The 24,711-nt window shown below is 40.1% G+C and overlaps 1 protein-coding gene across 1 annotated transcript in view; it reads left to right on the top strand.

The window, feature by feature from the left end:
• TRPM2 (transient receptor potential cation channel subfamily M member 2) overlaps positions 1–24,711 on the top strand; it is a 272,602-nt gene that overhangs the window by 129,224 nt on the left and 118,667 nt on the right. Inside the window, exons 12-14 of the mRNA XM_053712880.1 lie at positions 843–980; positions 1,966–2,095; positions 2,419–2,564. Coding sequence (XP_053568855.1) covers positions 843–980; positions 1,966–2,095; positions 2,419–2,564 — 414 coding nt within the window. The remainder of the gene's footprint in view (positions 1–842; positions 981–1,965; positions 2,096–2,418; positions 2,565–24,711) is intronic.

The following is a 24,711-nucleotide window of genomic DNA, read 5'->3' as shown; positions in this document are numbered from 1 at the left end:
AAACAGGACCAAGCAGGAGTCTGTAGATTGGAGTCAGCACAATGTTATTAAAAACTAAGTAAAACTATACATTGTTACAAAAATTCTCCCAAATGGGCTTTATAAATGCATCATCTACAAAGCATTTATGCAAAGAAAAATCTAGTGTACAATGTTCCTTTAAATGAACCAACAGGCTGAAACCCCTGGCCTTTTTGTACAGACAGGTAAGACATAGCAATGAATTCTTTAAAGGGACATGAAACCCACATTTTTTCTTTCATGATTTAGAAAGAGAATGCAATTTTAAACATCTTTCTAATTTACTTATATTATCTAATTTGTTTTATTCTATTGATATTCTTTGCTGAAACGCATATCTAGATATGCTCAGTAGCTGCTGATTGGTTGCTGCACATAGAAGCCTCGTGTGATTGGCTCACCATGTGTATTGCTTTTTTTTCAACTAAGGATATCTAAAAAATGAAGCAAAATAAATAATAGAAGTAAATTGTAATGTTGTTTAAGTTTCTATTCTCTATCTGAATCATGAAAAAAAGATTTTGGGTTTAGTGGCCCTTTAATTCTGTACTTGCAATATAAGAAGCTAGATAACATGTGGATTATAATAGAGCTGAACTCGCAATGCACAGCTGTGATGAAGGGTGGGTACAAATCTATGTTAAATTGCATCTAGTATATTACGAGAGATATTAGATTTACAAAGGGGTTGTATTGAATTTAGATCTTAAATAATGTTTTTATTGATAATAAACAAGTTTATTAAACAACATACAAATAGTTTTGAAGTGATTAACTTATTAAATGTAAATATGAATCCAGTTGGCACATTTATGTTCCAGGTACAAGCAGTTACTCTCAGATCATTCCATAAACGTTCTCAAGGAAGAGCTTCCTGTACTATGGATCCAGTCAGGGATCTTTTAATTTGGGCTATCGTACAAAATCGCAAAGAGCTGGCAGAAATTATATGGGCCCAGGTTGGTCAAATTGAAATAAACTGTTAAAAATATTATATTTGTTGATAAATTGTCACCATACAAACTTGCATCTTTAATTCACAATTATATTTGATTTGCTTTTTAAGATTTAACAAATTCTAACTATGGACGGTCTAAGATTTGGAATAAAAAATAGGCAACATATTCACCAGATGCTCTAAATTATGATATTAATCAGTGCTTTTAAAAAAAATAGTTAAAACAACAAAAGGTGATTGAGGATTAAATTATTAACATTAGAAAAGATAAAACACTTTTTGTAGTGATAATTATTATTATTGCACAAGCCACTGCTTTTACAGAGCTGCCCCTGCTCTCACGCAACCTGGTAATTTAACTCCTCTGCCTCTGAGGTGGTGGAGAGGTTACGAGGTTACGAGGCAGCGGACTTACGATAGCTGCTTCATAACTTATAATTAGCAGGCTTGCAAGGGTGTGTCTGCAACACACGGGCTCTGAAGCTGCCTCCACTACTGATCAACTGAGACCTATTCATTTATTCCCTGCAACAGGCAATACACTGTAGATATTGACCTGAACATAGCTGGTGTTTGGGAGCTACATATTGATAGATGATAAATAGATGATAGAAAGATGATAGATAGATAGATAGCTACTGTAGATAGATAGATGATAGATAGATGATAGATAGATAGATAGATAGATAGCTGCTGTAGATAGATAACTAGATAGATAGATAGCTAAATAGATAGATGCTAGATAGATAGATAGATAGATAGATAGCTACTGTAGATAGATAGATAGATAGATAGATAGATAGATAGATAGATAAATAGATAGATAGATAGATAGATGATAGATAGATATATTTCTTAAATGCAGAAGTGTAATAATAACCTGATTTATAGCACAGGAACCTTATTTCATTGCTCATGTGTGTCTCTTTACTTTGAAGTTGTGTAAATCTTTGTTGGTGATCACAGTGTTTTCTTTGATTTTGCAGTGTTATGATTGCATTGCAGCTGCTCTTGGTTGCAGTAAGATTCTCAAAGAACTTTCTAAAGAGGAAGAAGACACTGATAGCTCTGAAGAGATGTTAGCATTGGCAGAAGAATTTGAACAAAGAGCTATAGGTGTTGTATATCTGTATTTTCACATTAATACAAGGCTTTAGTAAGTTGAATGTAATGCATTGCTGCTCTCGAGCTTACCTAGGTATTTTTTCACCAAGGATACCAAGAGAACAAAGCAAATTAGATAATACAAGTTTATTGCATTTTCTATCTGAAGCATGCAAGTAACATTTTGGGTTTCATATACCTTTAACTTTTGCAGTTATTTACTAATTTAAACTGCAGCTTGTATGCAATTAGTAAATCTGCCTTACATGGTCTATTAGTACTACAAATGTTCAGTGAATATGAGAATGAGACTCACCTAATCTCTTATTGCTCAGGTATTTTTACAGAGTGTTACAGAAAGGATGAAGACCGAGCTCTAAAGCTTCTCATTCGTGTATCTGAAGCCTGGGGAAAGACCACCTGTTTGAAATTAGCCCTTGAAGCCAAAAATATGAAATTTGTATCCCAGGGAGGTGTTCAGGTATTTTCGAATCACTATTTATTATCTGTATAACCAGACAGGATGCTCATACTGCATGCAACGTTATGTTTATTCAGCAGCAACAAGTTACATTTTATAACCTTAAACAACTCATCACATATAAGCATAGTAAGTATAACAAGGTGCATCATTATATGTGAGCCCTTTCTTTGCTGCTCTTTAGAAGAACTTATGTATTCTGTTGTGATAGTGTTATCTTTTGTTTCTTCCCATTTCTGCTGTATGCTAATCAACAAGATTCCTTCTTCATTGTTTTCTGTTTTTAACTTTCAGTTTATCTATAGTTTAGCAGCCTTATTCAATCTTATGTAGAAAACAAGAGAGCATGCACGTAAATGCAGACAGAAGTATGACACAAGGCTGCGCTCCAATCACAAACATCTTAATTATTAAAAATATAAATCAAGTTCTAATGCAAATAATGAATACCTAGAGATAAGGGGGGATATTTATCAAAGGTCTGGCGGACCTGATCCGACAGTACGGTTTAGGCCCGCCAGACCTCGCTGAATGCAGAGAGCAATACGCTCTCCGTATTCAGTATTGCGCCATCAGCTCTTGTGCATTGCACTAGCAGCTCCTGAAGGCTCGCCAGAAACACAGGGCTTCAAGCTCCATACGGTGCTTGATAGATATGCCCAAAGGAATAAATAAATAAACCACACATTTCCGGCTGGCTAAGGAATAAACATATAAGGTTTGTATTTGTTCTCTTGTATATTGGCCTTTTGATCTTAAAGGGACACTGTACCCAAAAAAATTATTTCGGTATTCAGATTGAGTATTACATTTTAAGCAACTTTCTAATTTACTCCTATTATCAAATTTTCTTCATTCTCTTCATTCTTTATTTGAAATGCAAAAATGTAAGTTTAGATGCCGGCCCATTTTTGGTGAACAATCTGGGTTGTCCTTGCTGATTGGTGGATAAATTCATCCACCAATAAAAAAGTGCTGTCCAGCTTAGATGCCTTCTTTTTCAAATAATGATAGTAATAGAACGAAGAAAAATTGATAATAGGAGTAAATTAGAAAGTTGCTTAAAATTGCATGCCCTATCTGAATTACAAAAGAAAAAATTTGGGTTCAGTGTCCCTTTAATATATTTTCAACTGCTTAAATACCACTGGTATGCTTAATAGATTTGTAGAGACTTTCCATATCCATGGTAAATAAAATAAAAGAGGGAGGCTAGGGATATGGAGGCATAGCACAGTAGCCGCAGCTTTGTGCAGGCAGAAAAGTCAGGATGTTCTATATAGCTTTTAAAAACGTGCTCACAGGCAGGGCTTAGTATAGAGTTTCACTGTCCCTTTAAAGGCTGCCTCTATGCTTCCACAGGACAAGTTTTAAATGCAGTGTTAACAGCACCTCTGGATCCTAGTCAGATTGAGTGGGGTGAAGCACTGGAGTGATAACTGCACAGTGCATTATTTCCACTGAAAGACTTGGCTTCTGAATGTATATGTAGTTTTCATTCTATGGTCTTCAACTAGAAATATATGCTTTGTAAGTGTCAGTCTGTTGTTATTCTGCTCTCTGTTGATTGCTGGGTGCATGATCTCATCCTCTGGGTCGCTGCTTTACGCCTACAGCTCCCTCCCACAGACTGCACTGTCTGCAGCTCCCTGCCTCACATGCTGCAGTTTAGGAGAGCATGGTCCCAGAATAAATATGTCCCACAACAAGATGGCCTCAGCGGTCTGGTCTTCAATCTGGCAGATCCGATAGGGCTCCTGTGCTGATGTTTAAACCTGGGAGGGAGACTTTATAATAGAACTTACATTTATTAGGGGATGTTTGGTTGTGGCTAGCTCCGCCGCCCTCTCTTTATTTTGTATCTGTCTGTATGATGAACATGGCTATAAGGTTGGTATTGTTTAGCAACCTTGTCTTGCTTCATTTTAATAAGTAGGATCTAGTTGCTTGCTAAAAATGCCTTAAATAAGATACAAATAAAAAGGACCTTATGGAACTATGCACCTGGTTCTATATACTATGCTACTTTTTGATTGTTTTTCTCAGGGTCTAAAATCCTAACTGTTTCTCTAATAAAGTTAAAATTTTAAGGAATATTTCCCTTCTCTTTAATTAATCAATTATTGATGTTGGAATAATTGCAATTTTTCTTTACAACTTCTATTCGTGAAAATCTGTATAGACAATAAAAATCTTTGCACCATTATATCTCATATTGGTGGAAAGTAAATTTAATAAAAGGGCATAAATAAGTACAGGCTTACCTCAGAGATATTGTGGGTTTGGTTCCAGCCCACCGCAATAAAGCAAATATAGTGAGTCACTCTAATTTTTTTGTTTCCTATTGCATTTAAAATTTAGATTTACACTATAGTCTATTAAGTGTGCAATAGCATTATGTCTAAAAATACTAGTGGCCAGATTACGAGTTGTGCGTTAAGGTAAAAAAGCAGCATTAACAGGTCATACCTATTAACCCCTAAACCTAGGCCCTCCCTCATTGCAAACACTATAATAAATTGTTTAACCCCTAATCTACCGCTCCGGACATTGCCGCCACTATAATAAACATATTAACCCCTAAACCGCTGCACTCCCGCCTCGCAAACACTAGTTAAATATTATTAACCCCTAATCTGCTATCACTAACATCACCGCCACCTACATTATACTTATTAACCCCTAATCTTCCGCTCCGGAGGTCGCCGCCACCTACATTATATTTATTAACCCCTAATCTGCTGCCCCCAACATCGCTGACACCTACCTATATTTATTAACCCCTAATCTGCCATCCCCAATGTCTCAGCCACTATTCTAAATTTATTAACCCTTTAAAACTAAGTCTAACCCTAACCCTAACACCCCCTAACTTAAAAATAAATATAAATACAAATTCCTATCATTAACTAAATAATTCCTATATAAAGCTAAATACTTACCTATAAAATAAACCCTAAGCTAGCTACAATATAACTAATAGTTACATTGTATCTAGCTTAGGGTTTATTTTTATTTTACAGGCAAGTTTGTATTTATTTTAACTAGGTAGAATAGTTACTAAAAAGTTATTAACTATTTTACTAACTACCTAGCTAAAATAAATACAAATTGACCTGTAAAATAAAACCTAACCTAAGTTACAATAACACCTAACCTTACACTACAATTAAATAAATTCCCTATATTAAATACAAATAAATAAATTAAATAAAATTATCTAAATTACAAAAAAACCAAACACTAAATTACAGAAAATAAAAAACAAATTGCAAGATCTTTAAACTAATTACACCTAATCTAATAGCCCTATCAAAATAAAAAAAGCCCACCCAAAATAAAAAAACACCTAGCCTAAACTAAACTACCAATAGCCCTTAAAAGGCCCTTTTGTGCGGCATTGCCCCAAAGAATTCAGCTCTTTTACCTGTAAAAAAAATACAAATAACCCCCCAACAGTAAAACCCACCACCCACACAACCAACCCCCCAAATAAAAGTCTAACTAAAAAAAAACTAAGCTCCCTATTGCCCTGAAAAGGGCATTTGGATGGGCATTGCCCTTAAAAGGGCATTTAGCTCTACTGCTGCCCAAAGCCCTAACCTAAAAAATAAACCCACCTAATACACCCTTAAAAATCCTAACACTAACCCCCGAAGATTCACTTACCAGGAGAAGTCTTCATCCAAGCGGCAAGATGTCCTCAACGAAGCCGGCAGAAGTGGTCCACCAGACGGGCAGAAGTGGTCCTCCAGACGGGCAGAAGTCTTCATCCAGATGGCATCTTCTATCTTCATCTTTCCGACACGGAGCGGCTCCATCTTCATGACATCCGGCGCGGAGCATCCTCTTCAATCGACGGCTTCTTCGGAATGAATGTACCTTTAAATGACTTCATGCAAGATTGCATCAGCCAATAGGATTTTTTCTACCTTTATTCCGATTGGCTGATAGAATTCTATCAGCCAATCGGAAACTAAGGGGCACCATCTTGGATGATGTCACTTAAAGAAACATTCATTCCGAAGAAGCCGTCGATTGAAGAGGATGCTCCGCGCCGGATGTCTTGAAGATGGAGCCGCTCCACATCGGAAGGATGAAGATAGAAGATGCCGTATGGATGAAGACTTCTGCCTGTCTGGAGGACCACTTCTGCCGGCTTCCTTGAGGACATCTTGCCGCTTGGATGAAGACTTCTCCCGGTAAAATCTTCAGGGGTTAGTGTTAGGATTTTTTAAGGGTGTATTGGGTGGGTTTATTTTTTAGGTTAGGGCTTTGGGCAGCATTAGAGCTAAATGCCCTTTTAAAGGCATTGCCCATCCAAATGCCCTTTTCAGGGCAATGGAGAGCTTAGTTTTTTTAGTTAGGATTTTATTTGGGGGGGTTGGTTGTGTGGGTGGTGGGTTTTACTGTTGGGGGGGATGTTTGTATTTTTTTTTTACAGTTAAAAGAGCTGCTTACTTTGGGGCAATGCTCCGCAAAAGGCCCTTTTAAGGGCTATTGGTAGTTTAATTTAGGCTAGGGTTTTTTTTATTTTGGGTGGGCTTTTTTTATTTTGATAGGGCTATTAGATTAGGTGTAATTAGTTGATCTTGTAATGTGTTTTTTATTTTCTGTAATTTAGTGTTTGTTTTTTTGGTTATTTAGCTAATTTTATTGAATTCAGTTTATTGTATTTAATTTAGGGAATTTATTTAATTGTAGTGTAGTGTTAGGTGTTAGTGTAACTTAGGTTAGGTTTTATTTTACAGGTAAATTTGTATTTATTTTATCTAGGTAGTTATTAAATAGTTAATAACTATTTAGTAACTATTCTACCTAGTTAAAAATAAATACAAACTTGCCTGTAAAATAAAAATAAACCCTAAGCTAGCTACAATGTAACTATTAGTTATATTGTAGCTATCTTAGGCCTAGATTTGGAGTTCGGCGGTAGCCGTCAAAACCAGCGTTAGAGGCTCCTAACGCTGGTTTTGGCCGCCCGCTGGTATTTGGAGTCAGTGATTAAAGGGTCTAACGCTCACTTTTCAGCCGCGACTTTTCCATACCGCAGATCCCCCTACGCCATTTGCGTATCCTATCTTTTCAATGGGATCTTTCTAACGCCGGTATTTAGAGTCGTTTCTGAAGTGAGCGTTAGAGCTCTAACGACAAAACTCCAGCCGCCTGAAAATAGCAGGAGTTAAGAGCTTTCTGGCTAACGCCGGTTCATAAAGCTCTTAACTACTGTACCCTAAAGTACACTAACACCCATAAACTACCTATGTACCCCTAAACCGAGCTCCCCCCACATCGCCGCCACTCGATTAAAATTTTTAACCCCTAATCTGCCGACCGCCACCTACGTTATACTTATGTACCCCTAATCTGCTGCCCCTAACCCCGCCGACCCCTGTATTACATTTATTAACCCCTAACCTGCCCCCCACAACGTCACCGCCAGCTACTTAAAATAATTAACCCCTAATCTTCTGACCGCAAAGCGCCGCCACCTACATTATCCCTATGTACCCCTAATCTGCTGCCCCTAACACCGCCGACCCCTATATTATATTTATTAACCCCTAATCTGCCCCCCTCAACGTCGCCGACACCTGCCTACACTTATTAACCCCTAATCTGCCGAGCGGACCTGAGCGCTACTATAATAAAGTTATTAACCCCTAACCCGCCTCACTAACCCTATAATAAATAGTATTAACCCCCTAATCTGCCCTCCCTAACATCGCCGACACCTAACTTCAATTATTAACCCCTAATCTGACGACCGGAGCTCACCGCTATTCTAATAAATGTATTAACCCCTAAAGCTAAGTCTAACCCTAACACTAACACCCCCCTAACTTAAATATAATTTACATCTAACGAAATAAATTAACTCTTATTAAATAAATTATTCCTATTTAAAACTAAATACTTACCTGTAAAATAAATCCTAATATAGCTACAATATAAATTATAATTATATTATAGCTATTTTAGGATTAATATTTATTTTACAGGCAACTTTGTAATTATTTTAACCAGGTACAATAGCTATTAAATAGTTAAGAACTATTTAGTAGTTACCTAGTTAAAATAATAACAAATTTACCTGTAAAATAAATCCTAACCTAAGATATAATTAAACCTAACACTACCCTATCAATAAAATAATTAAATAAACTACCTACAATTACCTACAATTAACCTAACACTACACTATCAATAAATTAATTAAACACAATTCCTACACATAAATACAATTAAATAAACTAGCTAAAGTACAAAAAATAAAAAAGAACTAAGTTACAAAAAATAAAAAAATATTTACAAACATAAGAAAAATATTACAACAATTTTAAACTAATTACACCTACTCTAAGCCCCCTAATAAAATAACAAATACCCCCAAAATAAAAAATTCCCTACCCTATTCTAAATTAAAAAAGTTACAAGCTCTTTTACCTTACCAGCCCTGAACAGGGCCCTTTGTGGGGCATGCCCCAAGAATTTCAGCTCTTTTGCCTGTAAAAGAATAAATACAATACCCCCCCCCCCAACATTACAACCCACCACCCACATACCCCTAATCTAACCCAAACCCCCCTTAAATAAACCTAACACTAAGCCCCTGAAGATCTTCCTACCTTGTCTTCACCATCCAGGTTCACCGATCCGTCCTGAAGAGCTCCTCCGATGTCCTGATCCAAGCCCAAGCGGGGGGCTGAAGAGGTCCATGATCCGGTCAAAGTCTTCATCTAAGCGGGGCAGAAGAGGATCTTCCATCCGATTGAAGTCATCATCCAGGCGGCATCTTCTATGGTCTTCCATCCGGAGCGAAGCGGCAGGATCCTGAAGACCTCCAGCGCGGAACATCCATCCGGACCGACGACTGAACGACGAATGACTGTTCCTTTAAGGGACGTCATCCAAGATGGCGTCCCTCGAATTCCGATTGGCTGATAGGATTCTATCAGCCAATCGGAATTAAGGTAGGAATTTTCTGATTGGCTGATGGAATCAGCCAATCAGAATCTAGTTCAATCCGATTGGCTGATCCAATCAGCCAATCAGATTGAGCTCGCATTCTATTGGCATTCTATTGGCTGTTCCGATCAGCCAATAGAATGCAAGCTCAATCTGATTGGCTGATCAGCCAATCAGATTGAGCTCGCATTCTATTGGCTGTTCCGATCAGCCAATAGAATGCAAGCTCAATCTGATTGGCTGATCCAATCAGCCAATCAGATTGAACTAGATTCTGATTGGCTGATTCCATCAGCCAATCAGAAAATTCCTACCTTAATTCCGATTGGCTGATAGAATCCTATCAGCCAATCGGAATTCGAGGGACGCCATCTTGGATGACGTCCCTTAAAGGAACAGTCATTCGTCGTTCAGTCGTCGGTCCGGATGGATGTTCCGCGCTGGAGGTCTTCAGGATCCTGCCGCTTTGCTCCGGATGGAAGACCATAGAAGATGCCGCCTGGATGATGACTTCAATCGGATGGAAGATCCTCTTCTGCCCCGCTTGGATGAAGACTTTGACCAGATCATGGACCTCTTCAGCCCCCCGCTTGGGCTTGGATCAGGACATCGGAGGAGCTCTTCAGGACGGATCGGTGAACCTGGATGGTGAAGACAAGGTAGGAAGATCTTCAGGGGCTTAGTGTTAGGTTTATTTAAGGGGGGTTTGGGTTAGATTAGGGGTATGTGGGTGGTGGGTTGTAATGTTGGGGGGGGGGGTATTGTATTTATTCTTTTACAGGCAAAAGAGCTGAAATTCTTGGGGCATGCCCCGCAAAGGGCCCTGTTCAGGGCTGGTAAGGTAAAAGAGCTTGTAACTTTTTTAATTTAGAATAGGGTAGGGAATTTTTTATTTTGGGGGTCTTTGTTATTTTATTAGGGGGCTTAGAGTAGGTGTAATTAGTTTAAAATTGTTGTAATATTTTTCTTATGTTTGTAAATATTTTTTTATTTTTTGTAACTTAGTTCTTTTTTATTTTTTGTACTTTAGCTAGTTTATTTAATTGTATTTATTTGTAGGAATTGTGTTTAATTAATTTATTGATAGTGTAGTGTTAGGTTAATTGTAGGTAATTGTAGGTAGTTTATTTAATTATTTTATTGATAGTGTAGTGTTAGGTTTAATTATATCTTAGGTTAGGATTTATTTTACAGGTAAATTTGTTATTATTTTAACTAGGTAACTATTAAATAGTTCTTAACTATTTAATAGCTATTGTACCTGGTTAAAATAATTACAAAGTTGCCTGTAAAATAAATATTAATCCTAAAATAGCTATAATATAATTATAATTTATATTGTAGCTATATTAGGGTTTATTTTACAGGTAAGTATTTAGCTTTAAATAGGAATAATTTATTTAATAAGAGTTAATTTATTTCGTTAGATGTAAATTATATTTAAGTTAGGGGGGTGTTAGTGTTAGGGTTAGACTTAGCTTTAGGGGTTAATACATTTATTAGAATAGCGGTGAGCTCCGGTCGTCAGATTAGAGGTTAATAATTGAAGTTAGGTGTCGGCGATGTTAGGGAGGGCAGATTAGGGGTTAATACTATTTATGATAGGGTTAGTGAGGCGGATTAGGGGTTAATAACTTTATTATAGTAGCGCTCAGGTCCGCTCGGCAGATTAGGGGTTAATAAGTGTAGGCAGGTGTTGGCGACGTTGTGGGGGGCAGATTAGGGGTTAATAAATATAATATAGGGGTCGGCGGTGTTAGGGGCAGCAGATTAGGGGTACATAGGGATAACGTAGGTTGCGGCGGTTTACGGAGTGGCAGATTAGGGGTTAAAAAAAAATGCAGGGGTCAGCGGGGGCGGCAGATTAGGGGTTAATAAGTGTAAGGTTAGGGGTGTTTAGACTCGGGGTACATGTTAGAGTGTTAGGTGCAGACGTAGGAAGTGTTTCCCCATAGGAAACAATGGGGCTGCGTTAGGAGCTGAACGCTGCTTTTTTGCAGGTGTTAGGTTTTTTTTCAGCTCAAACAGTCCCATTGTTTCCTATGGGAGAATCGTGCACGAGCACGTTTTTGAGGCTGGCCGCGTCCGTAAGCAACTCTGGTATCGAGAGTTGCATTTGCGGTAAAAATGCTCTACGCTCCTTTTTTGGAGCCTAACGCAGCATTTGTTTGAACTCTCGATACCAGAGTTAAATTTATGGTGCGGCCAGAAAAAAGCCCGCGGAGCGTTAACAGCCCTTTTACCGCCAAACTCCAAATCTAGGCCTTAGGGTTTATTTTATAGGTAACTATTTAGTTTTAAATAGGAATAAATTAGGGAATGATAGTAATTTGTATTTAGATTTATTTAAATTATATTTAAGTTAGGGGGTGTTAGGGTTAGACTTAGGTTTAGGGGTTAATAAATTTAGAATAGTGGCGGCGACGTACGGCAGATTAGGGGTTAATAAATATAGGTAGGTTGCGGCAACATTGGGGGAGGGAGATTAGGGGTTAATAAATATAATGTAGGTGTCGGCGATGTTGGTGGCAGCAGATTAGGGGTTAATAAGTGTAATGTAGGTGGCGGCGATGTCCGGAGCGGCAGATTAGGGGTTAATAAGTATAATGCAGGTGTGGGCGATGTCGGGGGTGGCAGATTAGTGGTTAATAAGCCAAAAAAAAGCCAAGCGGTTTTGCACTAACACCCATGGCTAACTCTGTTGTTTCAAGTTCTACTATTCTTAGCTCTTTCATCTCATCCCTGTTACTTCCAGGACTCTCGGTGGTGGTCTACATGGCCATCATGATTAGCCTAACCAAATACTACAATCCAACCTTGGCTCAGTCTTCCTAAGGCCCTTCATTGGCTGTATTTTGGTAGTACTGTTCTTATTAGTTTAATAGCTGATACGACACCGAATGGTGGCAGCTCTATATGGCCTGCATGAATAGCCGCACCCAAAGCCAAAGAAAAGCCAAGCGGTTTTGCACTAACACCCATGGATAACTCTGCTGTTTCAAGTTCTACTATTCTTAGCTCTTTCATCTCATCCCTGTTACTTCCAGGACTCTCGGTGGTGGTCTACATGGCCATCATGATTAGCCTAACCAAATACTACAATCCAACCTTGGCTCAGTCTTCCTAAGGCCCTTAATCAGCTGTATTTTGGTAGTACTGTTCTTATTAGTTTAATAGCTGATACGACACTGAATGGTGGCAGCTCTATATGGCCTGCATGAATAGCCGCACCCAAAGCCAAAAAAAAGCCAAGCGGTTTTGCACTAACACCCATGGCTAACTCTATTGTTTCAAGTTCTACTATTCTTAGCTCTTTCATCTCATCCCTGTTACTTCCAGGACTCTCGGTGGTGGTCTACATGGCCATCATGATTAGCCTAACCAAATACTACAATCCAACCTTGGCTCAGTCTTCCTAAGGCCCTTCATTGGCTGTATTTTGGTAGTACTGTTCTTATTAGTTTAATAGCTGATACGACACCGAATGGTGGCAGCTCTATATGGCCTGCATGAATAGCCGCACCCAAAGCCAAAAAAAAGCCAAGCGGTTTTGCACTAACACCCATGGCTAACTCTGTTGTTTCAAGTTCTACTATTCTTAGCTCTTTCATCTCATCCCTGTTACTTCCAGGACTCTCAGTGGTGGTGGTCTACATGGCCATCATGATTACCCTCACCAAAATATAACAACAATACGTGCGTGCAGGGAACCATGGTAAGCTTACTTCCTTTCGCAAAATCGAGTATAACAGTTGCAGGCAGAGTTTCTGACCCTGCATTATGGCTGCACCTCTCCCTAAAAGAGGCATGCGTTACAGAGTCTGTGGGCATGTATGCAAAGAGCTGGCCTGCCTAAAAAGAGTAGCAAGGCTGTACAGGTTGTTCTCCTTCAGCCGTTTTATACGCTGTCCCATGGCCATGACCCTCAACAACCATAACAGAATGAAACACCACATATGCCATCCTTTTGAACAACCGAGTACAGGTATGGCATTGATTTTAGTTACACGGCGATATTTATTATGAACCGTGAAATAGAAAACAAAATCATGATTGGACACCCAGTACAGTACAGGTCATTCTCCTTCTGCCTTTTTAGAATAGTGTTCCGGACCTCCAACAAAAACAACAGCATGAAACACCACATATGCCACCCTTTTGCACAATAGAGTACAGGTATGGCATAGATGGAACACGGAGATAATTTAGAGCAACCAAGAGACGAATAAAGATGCTTGGTCGGTCCTACTCTTTCAAATTTGTGGCATTTTGCGTTCAATTTAATGGTCCACCGGATATGAGTGGTGTGTTAAGTTGTACAATTCGTAACAGTTTAATCACTAGTGTTATGTGCCTTATTTTTTTATTTGAGTTTTGTACCCACAGAGCTGCAGCAGAGGCCAGAAAAATTCGGAATGTACAAATGACTGAAAAATTGGGGTATTGTTGTAGCAACTGCTGTAGCAGCGGCCAGAAAAATTGATGTTTGTAAAAGATTTATAAAGTGCCCTAAAAGCTTGTGGCTTGAACACTAGTTGTTGGCGGATAAGTCAAGCAAGTCCTCCGGCTTTATAACCAAAAAAAAAGGCCAGCCTGTGTACCAGTTGTATCCCAAGCCAGCTCATCTCATCATCAGGAGTTTTTTATTCAAATGTATCGCCCAATGTCAGTCCCTTCGGGATCCAGCCCTCATTCATTTTTATAAAAGTGAGATAGTCAAGGCTTTTTTGACCTAGGCGACTTCTCTTCTCAGTGACAAAACCTCCTGCTGCACTAAAAGTCCTTTCGGACAGGACACTTGAAGCGGGGCAGGCCAGAAGTTCCATTGCAAATTGGGATAGCTCAGGCCACAAGTCCAGCCTGCACACCCAGTAGTCAAGGGGTCCATCGCTCCTGAGAGTGTCGAGATCCGCAGTTAAAGCTAGGTAGTCTGCTACCTGTCGGTTGAGTCTTTCTCTAAGGCTGGATCCCGAAAGGCTCTGATGGTGCATGGGAGTTAAAAAGGTACGCATGTCCTCCATCAACAAGACGTCAGGAAAGCGCCCGCTCCTTGCCGCCGTGGTCGTGGAAGGAGGAGGAGGATTAATTTCATCTCTTCCCCTGTTACATTCCCGTGGTGCTGTGACATCACCCTTATACGCTGTGTAAAGCATAGTTTTTAATTTATTATGAAAATGCTCCATCCTTTCTAACTTGCGGGAATTTGGTAACATTTCAGGCACTTTATGCTTATACCGGGGGTCGAGGAGCGTGGACACCCAGTACAGGTCGTTCTCCTTCAGCTTTTTTATACGAGGGTCCCTCAACAGGCACGACAGCATGAAAGAACCCATTTGAACAAGGTTGGATGCTGAGCTAATCATGTCGCGTTCCTCCTCCTCACTGATCTCACTGATGGTATCTTCTTCCCCCCAGCCACGTACAACACCACGGGTACCAGAGAGGTGACAACAACGAGCACCCTGGGATGACTGTTGTGCTCGGTCTTCCTCCTCCTCATCCTCCCCAAAGCCACATTCCTCCTCTGACTCCTCTTCCTCACAATCCTCTTCCTGCGTTGCCGCAGGTCCAGCAAGCAATGCTGATTCGGCTGTTTCCGGGGGTGATGGACACCACAACTCTCCCGCTTCCTCTTCACGCTCATCTACTGCCTGATCCAGCACTCTTCGCAGGGCACGCTCCAGGAAGAAAACAAATGGTATGATGTCACTGATGGTGCCTTCGGTGCGACTGACAAGGTTTGTCACCTCCTCAAAAGGACGCATGAGCCTACAGGCATTGCGCATGAGCGTCCAGTAATTTGGCAAAAATATCCCCAGCTCCCCAGAGGCTGTCCTAGCACCCCGGTCATACAAATACTCATTAACAGCTTTTTCTTGTTGGAGCAGGCGGTCAAACATTAGGAGTGTTGAATTCCACCTTGTCGGGATGTCGCAAATCAAGCGCCTCACTGGCAGGTTGTTTCGACGCTGGATATCAGACAAGTGCGCCATGGCCGTGTAGGAACGCCTGAAATGGCCACACACCTTCCTGGCCTGCTTCAGGATGTCCTGTAAGCCTGGGTACTTATGGACAAATCGTTGTACAATCAGATTACACACATGTGCCATGCATGGCACATGTGTCAACTTGCCCAATTTCAATGTCGCCACCAAATTACTTCCATTGTCAGAAACAACCTTGCCAATCTCCAGTTGGTGCGGAGTCAGCCACTGATCCACCTGTGCGTTCAGGGCGGTCAGGAGTGCTGGTGCGGTGTGACTCTCCGCTTTCAGGCAAGTTAACCCCAAGACGGCGTGACACTGCCGTACCCGGGATGTAGCATAGTACCTGGGGAGCTGGGGGGGTGCCATAGATGTGGAGCAAGACGCAGAAGTTGAAGAGGACTCAGCCGAGGAAGAGGTTATGGAAGAGGATGGAGTAGGAGGAGTAGAGGAGGTAGCAGCAGGCCTGCCTGCAAGTCGTGGCGGTGTCACCAACTCTTCTGCAGAGCCACGCATTCCATGCTTGTCAGAAGTCAGCAGGTTTACCCAATGCGCAGTGTAGGTGATATACCTGCCCTGACCATGCTTTGCAGACCAGCTATCCGTGGTCATATGGACCCTTGCCCCAACGCTGTGTGCCAGACATGCCATAACTTCCTTTCTCACAACAGAGTACAGGTTTGGGATTGCCTTTTGTGAAAAGAAATTTCTGCCAGGTACCTTCCACTGCGGTGTCCCAATAGATACAAATTTTTTGAAAGCATCAGACTCCACCAGCTTGTATGGTAAAAGCTGGCGGGCTAAGAGTTCAGACAAGCCAGCTGTCAGACGCCGGGCAAGGGGGTGACTTTGAGAAATTGGCTTCTTACACTCAAACATGTCCTTGACAGACACCTGACTGTGGGCAGATGACCAGGAACTGCTACGTAAGAGAGACTGAGTGGAGGATGGTTGAGAGGGGGCAAGGAGGACAGCACTGGTTGACGTGGCTGAAGATGCTGGAGCAGGAGGAGGAGGGCGGCTTTCACTTTGTGTGCTGCTTCTACTCATGTGTTCTTCCCATCGGCCTTTGTGATGGGAGACCATGTGCCTTCGCAAAGCAGTTGTACCTAGGTGGCTGTTGGACTTCCTATGACTCAGTTTCTTTTGGCACAGGTTGCAAATGGCATCGCTGTTGTCAGAGGCAGACACACAAAAAAAATGCCACACTGCTGAGCTCTGAGATGACGGCATTCTGGTGGTGGCAACAGCATGCGTTGATGGGCGTCGGCGTGCTGTCTGGCTGACCCCTGGTGACGATACATGCTGTCTGACTGTGCCACTAGCTCCTTGAGACGACCTCCCCGTGCTTCCAAATCGTCTCCTCCTCCTCCTCTCTGTCTCCCCATCTGAACTTTCCCCCTCTTCTTCTTCTCTTCTAGCAGGCACCCACGTGACATCCACCGACACATCATCATCAACCGGTTCACTTGTATCTGAAACATCAAGAAAGGAAGCTGCAGCGGGTACAACATCATCATCATCACACCGTACCTCCATGTCGGTAATGCTGCCTGACTGAGACTGATCACTATTATCTACATCCTCTGTCAATGATGGTTGCGCATCACTCATTTCTTCCAAATGATGTGTCAATAACTCCTGTGACAGATCAAGTGAAGCGGCTGTGGTGCTAGTGTTGGTGGTGGCGACAGGCGGCGGAGTGGCACTGGTCACTTGAGACCTGCCCAAAGCACAGCTGGACTTAGATGGTGCGTCAAGGTTAGGAGGACTAGCAGCGGAAGCTGAAGAAGATTGGGTGTCCTGTGTTAGCCATTCAACTAGGTCCTCCTCAGAAGTTTTTGCGTCCCCCCTGGCACCCGGCGTCTGAACAATGTGCATATTTGTAGGGTCTAAAGGAGTCACAGCACCACGACCACTACCACGGAACCTGCGGGGTGGCCTGCCTCTGCCTGTCATTTTTTTTTAAATGGACACTAACAATACTATTACACCAATTGAGTGGTGGCACTGTGAAAGTGGGCACAGTATATGCTGTGAGACTGACAACAACAAAAAAGACAGATGTTTTAAAAATCACAAATTGTTAATTTTTTAAAATATTACAACTTACAAGTACGGTGGCAACAAATATGATTGTTTGGCAATATTTGGCAAATGGGCCTGTCTGGCACACACGCTGGGAGAAAGGAAACTGCAATTCAATGGCACTAGGAGACTGAAGAATCACAGTCAAAACAGTTATGATTAACAAAAATTCCAATCCTGTTACAATAAATATGAGTGGTGGCACTAATTGGCTAGTTGGGACTGGCACACAGGCAGGCAGGCAGGAGGAAAATGCAATTCAAGGGCACTAGTAGACTGCAGATTGACAGTCAAAACAGTGATGATTGACAAATTTTGCAATACTGTTAAAAGAAATATGATTGCTGGCACTAATTGGATAGTTGGGCCTGGCACACAGGCTGGCAGGCAGTAGAAAAGTGCAATTCAATGGCACAAGCAAACTGAGGATTAAGATCAACAATCAAAATGTTTTTAATTTTAATTAGTAACTATACTGTGACAACAATTATGATTGGTGTTAATAGTTGGCAAGACGGCCTGGCACAAAAGGCTGGCAGGCAGGAGGAAGATGCAATTCAAGGTCACTAGGAGACTGATTACTGACAGTCAAAACAGTGATGATTGACAATTTTTGCAATACTGTTAAAAGAAATATGATTGCTGGCAACAATTGGCTAGGTGGGCCTGGCTCACAACAGGCTGCAAGGCAGCAGGAAAGTGCTATTCAATGGCACCAGCAAACTGAGGATTCTCAACAACTGTTACCAACAATTTTAATTTTTAATTATTAAGAATACTGTCACAACAACTATGATTGATGTAAATATTTTTCAAGTAGGCCTGGCACACAGGCTTGGAAGGCAGTAGAAAAGTGCAATTCTAGGGCACGAGCAAACTGAGGATTAAGATCATCAACAATCAAGAATTTTTAAATTGAAATTAGTAACTATACTGTGACCAAAAATTAGGATTGGTGTAAATAGTTGGCAAGACGGCCTGGCACAAAAGGCTGGCAGGCAGGAGGTAAATGCAATTCAAGGACACTAGGAGACTGATTACTGACAGTCAAAACAGTGATGATTGACAATTTTTGCAATACTGTTAACAGAAATATGATTGCTGGCAACAATTGGCTAGGTGGGCCTGGCTCACAGCAGGCTGCAAGGCAGGAGGAAAGTGCTATTCAATGGCACCAGCAAACTGAGGATTCACAACAACTATTACCAAAAATTTTAATTTTTAATTATTAGAATACTGTCACAACAAATATGATTGGTGTAAATATTTTTTAAGTAGGCCTGGCACACAGGCTTGGAAGGCTGTAGAAAAGTGCAATTCTAGGGCACAAGCAAATTGAGGATTAAGATCATCAACAATCAAGATTTTTTTAATTTTAATTAGTAACTATACTGTGACAAAAAATTAGGATTGGTGTAAATAGTTGGCAAGACGGCCTGGCGCAAAAGGCTGGCAGGCAGGAGGTAGATGCAATTCAAGGACACTAGGAGACTGATTACTGACAGTCTAAACAGTGATGATTGACAATTTTTGCAATACTGTTAACAGAAATATGATTGCTGACAACAATTGGCTAGGTGGGCCTGGCTCACAGCAGGCTGCAAGGCAGGAGGAAAGTGCTATTCAATGGCACCAGCAAACTGAGGATTCACAACAACTATTACCAAAAATTTTAATTTTTAATTATTAGAATATTGTCACAACAAATATGATTGGTGTAAATATTTTTCAAGTAGGCCTGGCACACAGTCTTGCAAGGAAGTAAAAAAGTGCAATTCTAGGGCACGAGCAAACTGAGGATTAAGATCATACACAATCAAGATTTTTTTAATTTTAATTAGTAACTATACTGTGACAAAAAATTAGGATTGGTGTAAATAGTTGGCAAGACGGCCTGGCACAAAAGGCTGGCAGTCAGTAGGTAGATGCAATTCAAGGACACTAGGAGACTGATTACTGACAGTCTAAACAGTGATGATTGACAATTTTTAAAATACTGTTAACAGAAATATGATTGCTGACAACAATTGGCTAGGTGGGCCTGGCTCACAGCAGGCTGCAAGGCAGGAGGAAAGTGCTATTCAATGGCACCAGCAAACTGAGGATTCACACCAACTATTACCAAAAATTGTAATTTTTAATTATTAGAATACTGTCACAACAAATATGATTGGTGAAAATATTTTTCAAGTAGGCCTGGCACACAGTCTTGCAAGGAAGTAAAAAAGTGCAATTCTAGGGCACGAGCAAACTGAGGATTAAGATCATCAACAATCAAGAATTTTTTAATTTTAATTTGTAACTATACTGTGACAACAATTATGATTGGTGTAAATAGTTGGCAAGACGGCCTGGCACAAAAGGCTGGCAGGCAGGAGGTAAATGCAATTCAAGGACACTAGGAGACTGATTACTGACAGTCAAAACAGTGATGATTGACAATTTTTGCAATACTGTTATTAGAAATATGATTGCTGGCAACAATTGGCTAGGTGGGCCTGGCTCACAGCAGGCTGCAAGGCAGGAGGAAAGTGCTATTCAATGGCACCAGCAAACTGAGGATTCACAACAACTATTACCAAAAATTTTAATTTTTAATTATTAGAATACTGTCACAACAAATATGATTGGTGTAAATATTTTTTAAGTAGGCCTGGCACACAGGCTTGGAAGGCTGTAGAAAAGTGCAATTCTAGGGCACGAGCAAACTGAGGATTAAGATCATCAACAATCAAGATTTTTTAAATTTTAATTAGTAACTATACTGTGACAAAAAATTAGGATTGGTGTAAATAGTTGGCAAGATGGCCTGGCACAAAAGGCTGGCAGGCAGGAGGTAGATGCAATTCAAGGATACTAGGAGACTGATTACTGACAGTCTAAACAGTGATGATTGACAATTTTTCAATACTGTTAACAGAAATATGATTGCTGACAACAATTGGCTAGGTGGGCCTGGCTCACAGCAGGCTGCAAGGCAGGAGGAAAGTGCTATTCAATGGCACCAGCAAACTGAGGATTCACAACAACTATTACCAAAAAATTTAATTTTTAATTATTAGAATACTGTCACAACAAATATGATTGGTGTAAATATTTTTCAAGTAGGCCTGGCACACAGTCTTGCAAGGAAGTAAAAAAGTGCAATTCTAGGGCACGAGCAAACTGAGGATTAAGATCATCAACAATCAAGAATTTTTTAATTTTAATTAGTAACTGTACTGTGACAAAAAATTAGGATTGGTGTAAATAGTTGGCAAGACGGCCTGGCACAAAAGGCTGGCAGGCAGGAGGTAGATGCAATTCAAGGACACTAGGAGACTGATTACTGACAGTCAAAACAGTGATGATTGACAATTTTTGCAATACTGTTAAAAGAAATATGATTGCTGGCAACAATTGGCTAGGTGGGCCTGGCTCACAGCAGGCTGCAAGGCAGGAGGAAAGTGCTATTCAATGGCACCAGCAAACTGAAGATTCACAACAACTATTAACAAAAAATTTAATTTTTAATTATTAAGAATACTGTCACAACAAATTTGATTGGTGTAAATATTTTTCAAGTAGGCCTGGCACACAGTCTTGCAAGGAAGTAAAAAAGTGCAATTCTAGGGCACGAGCAAACTGAGGATTAAGATCATCAACAATCAAGAATTTTTTAATTTTAATTAGTAACTATACTGTGACAACAATTATGATTGGTGTAAATAGTTGGAAAGACGGCCTGGCACAAAAGGCTGGCAGGCAGGAGGTAAATGCAATTCAAGGACACTAGGAGACTGATTACTGACAGTCAAAACAGTGATGATTGACAATTTTTGCAATACTGTTAAAAGAAATATGATTGCTGGCAATAATTGGCTAGGTGGGCCGGGCACACAGCAAGCTGCAAGGCAGGAGGAAAGTGCTATTCACTGGCACCAGTAAACTGAGGATTCACAACAACTATTACCAACAATTTTAATTTTTAATTATTAAGAATACTGTCACAACAACTATGATTGGTGTAAATATTTTTCGAGTAGGCCTGGCACAAAAGGCTGGCAGGCAGGAGGTAGATGCAATTCAAGGACACTAGGAGACTGATTACTGACAGTCAAAACAGTGATGATTGACAATTTTTGCAATACTGTTAAAAGAAATATGATTGCTGGCAACAATTGGCTAGGTGGGCCTGGCTCACAGCAGGCTGCAAGGCAGGAGGAAAGTGCTATTCAATGGCACCAGCAAACTGAAGATTCACAACAACTATTAACAAAAAATTTAATTTTTAATTATTAAGAATACTGTCACAACAAATATGATTGGTGTAAATATTTTTCAAGTAGGCCTGGCACACAGTCTTGCAAGGAAGTAAAAAAGTGCAATTCTAGGGCACGAGCAAACTGAGGATTAAGATCATCAACAATCAAGAATTTTTTAATTTTAATTAGTAACTATACTGTGACAACAATTATGATTGGTGTAAATAGTTGGAAAGACGGCCTGGCACAAAAGGCTGGCAGGCAGGAGGTAAATGCAATTCAAGGACACTAGGAGACTGATTACTGACAGTCAAAACAGTGATGATTGACAATTTTTGCAATACTGTTAAAAGAAATATGATTGCTGGCAATAATTGGCTAGGTGGGCCGGGCACACAGCAAGCTGCAAGGCAGGAGGAAAGTGCTATTCACTGGCACCAGTAAACTGAGGATTCACAACAACTATTACCAACAATTTTAATTTTTAATTATTAAGAATACTGTCACAACAACTATGATTGGTGTAAATATTTTTCAAGTAGGCCTGGCACACAGGCTTGGAAGGCAGTAGAAAAGTGCAATTCTAGGGCACGAGCAAACTGAGGATTATGATCAACACTAAAAAATGTTTTTATTTAAATTACTAACTATACTGTCTGTGACAACAATTATGATTGGTGTAAATAGTTGGCTAGACGGCCTGGCACAAAAGGCTGGCAGTGGCAGGCAGGAGGTAAATGAAATTCAATGGCACTAGGAGACTGAATATTTGCAGTCCAAAAAATTATGATTTTTTTTTTTTTTAATTACTGTTACAAGAATTGTGATTGGTGCCACTAATTGGCTACTTGGGCCTGGCAGACAGGCTGGCAGATATGAGTCGTGGATGGTTGGTAGGGCAGCAATTTAACACAGTATACTGTGTAAGTGACAAAAACACAGGACTGATAGAAAATTAAGTTAGATTACACTAGCAAAATATTTTAAAATTTTAGATTTTAATATTAAAATTAAGTTAAGAAGTGCAATGCACATATGACTCTATGAGTGGTCGCACTGGCTGGCTGCTACGTAGGGCAGCAATTATAACAACAGTATGCTGTGTAAGTCAGATAGACAGTTAGACACAGGCCTGATAGAAAATACAATTAGATTACACTAGCATAATGATTTAAAGACTTTTTGTTGGAAATTTTAAGAAAAAGGTTAAGCACATACATATGAGTCGTGGCTGATAGCCTTGGAAGGGCAGCTATTAAAAACAGTAGGCTCTGTAAGTCGGATACACACACGCCTGATAGAAAATACTATTAGATTACACTAGAAAAATGATTGGAATTATTTTTTGGCGGGGGAAATTAAAAAAAGGTTAAACACATATGAGTCGTGGCTCATAGACTAGGGAGGGCAGCAAGTAAACACAGTAGCCTCTCTATGGCCTAGATTTGGAGTTCGGCGGTAAAAGGGCTGTTAACGCTCCGCGGGTTTTTTTCTGGCCGCACCATAAATTTAACTCTGGTATCGAGAGTTCAAACAAATGCTGCGTTAGGCTCCAAAAAAGGAGCGTAGAGCATATTTACCGCAAATGCAACTCTCGATACCAGAGTTGCTTACGGACGCGGCCGGCATCAAAAACGTGCTCGTGCACGATTCTCCCATAGGAAACAATGGGGCAGTTTGAGCTGAAAAAAAACCTAACACCTGCAAAAAAGCAGCGTTCAGCTCTTAACGCAGCCCCATTGTTTCCTATGGGGAAACACTTCCTACGTCTGCACCTAACACTCTAACATGTACCCCGAGTCTAAACACCCCTAACCTTACACTTATTAACCCCTAATCTGCCGCCCCCGCTATCGCTGACCCCTGCATTACACTTTTAACCCCTAATCTGCCGCTCCGTAAACCGCCGCCACCTACGTTATCCCTATGTACCCCTAATCTGCTGCCCTAACATCGCCGACCCCTATGTTATATTTATTAACCCCTAATCTGCCCCCCACAACGTCGCCGACACCTGCCTACACTTATTAACCCCTAATCTGCCGAGCGGACCTGAGCGCTACTATAATAAAGTTATTAACCCCTAATCCGCCTCACTAACCCTATCATAAATAGTATTAACCCCTAATCTGCCCTCCCTAACATCGCCGACACCTACCTTCAATTATTAACCCCTAATCTGCCGACCGGAGCTCACCGCTATTCTAATAAATGTATTAACCCCTAAAGCTAAGTCTAACCCTAACACTAACACCCCCCTAAGTTAAATATAATTTTTATCTAACGAAATAAATTAACTCTTATTAAATAAATGATTCCTATTTAAAGCTAAATACTTACCTGTAAAATAAATCCTAATATAGCTACAATATAAATTATAATTATATTATAGCTATTTTAGGATTAATATTTATTTTACAGGCAACTTTGTAATTATTTTAACCAGGTACAATAGCTATTAAATAGTTAAGAACTATTTAATAGTTACCTAGTTAAAATAATAACAAATTTACCTGTAAAATAAATCCTAACCTAAGATATAATTAAACCTAACACTACCCTATCAATAAAATAATTAAATAAACTACCTACAATTACCTACAATTAACCTAACACTACACTATCAATAAATTAATTAAACACAATTGCTACAAATAAATACAATTAAATAAACTATCTAAAGTACAAAAAATAAAAAAGAACTAAGTTACAGAAAATAATAAAATATTTACAAACATAAGAAAAATATTACAACAATTTTAAACTAATTACACCTACTCTAAGCCCCCTAATAAAATAACAAAGCCCCCCAAAATAAAAAATTCCCTACCCTATTCTAAAATACAAATATTACAAGCTCTT

Source organism: Bombina bombina, chromosome 1 (assembly GCF_027579735.1).
Source record: "Bombina bombina isolate aBomBom1 chromosome 1, aBomBom1.pri, whole genome shotgun sequence".
In the NCBI taxonomy this organism is placed as follows: Eukaryota; Metazoa; Chordata; class Amphibia; order Anura; family Bombinatoridae; genus Bombina; species Bombina bombina.
The sequence above is the reverse complement of the archived record's forward strand: the minus strand, read 5'-3'. Positions and strand labels throughout refer to the sequence as shown.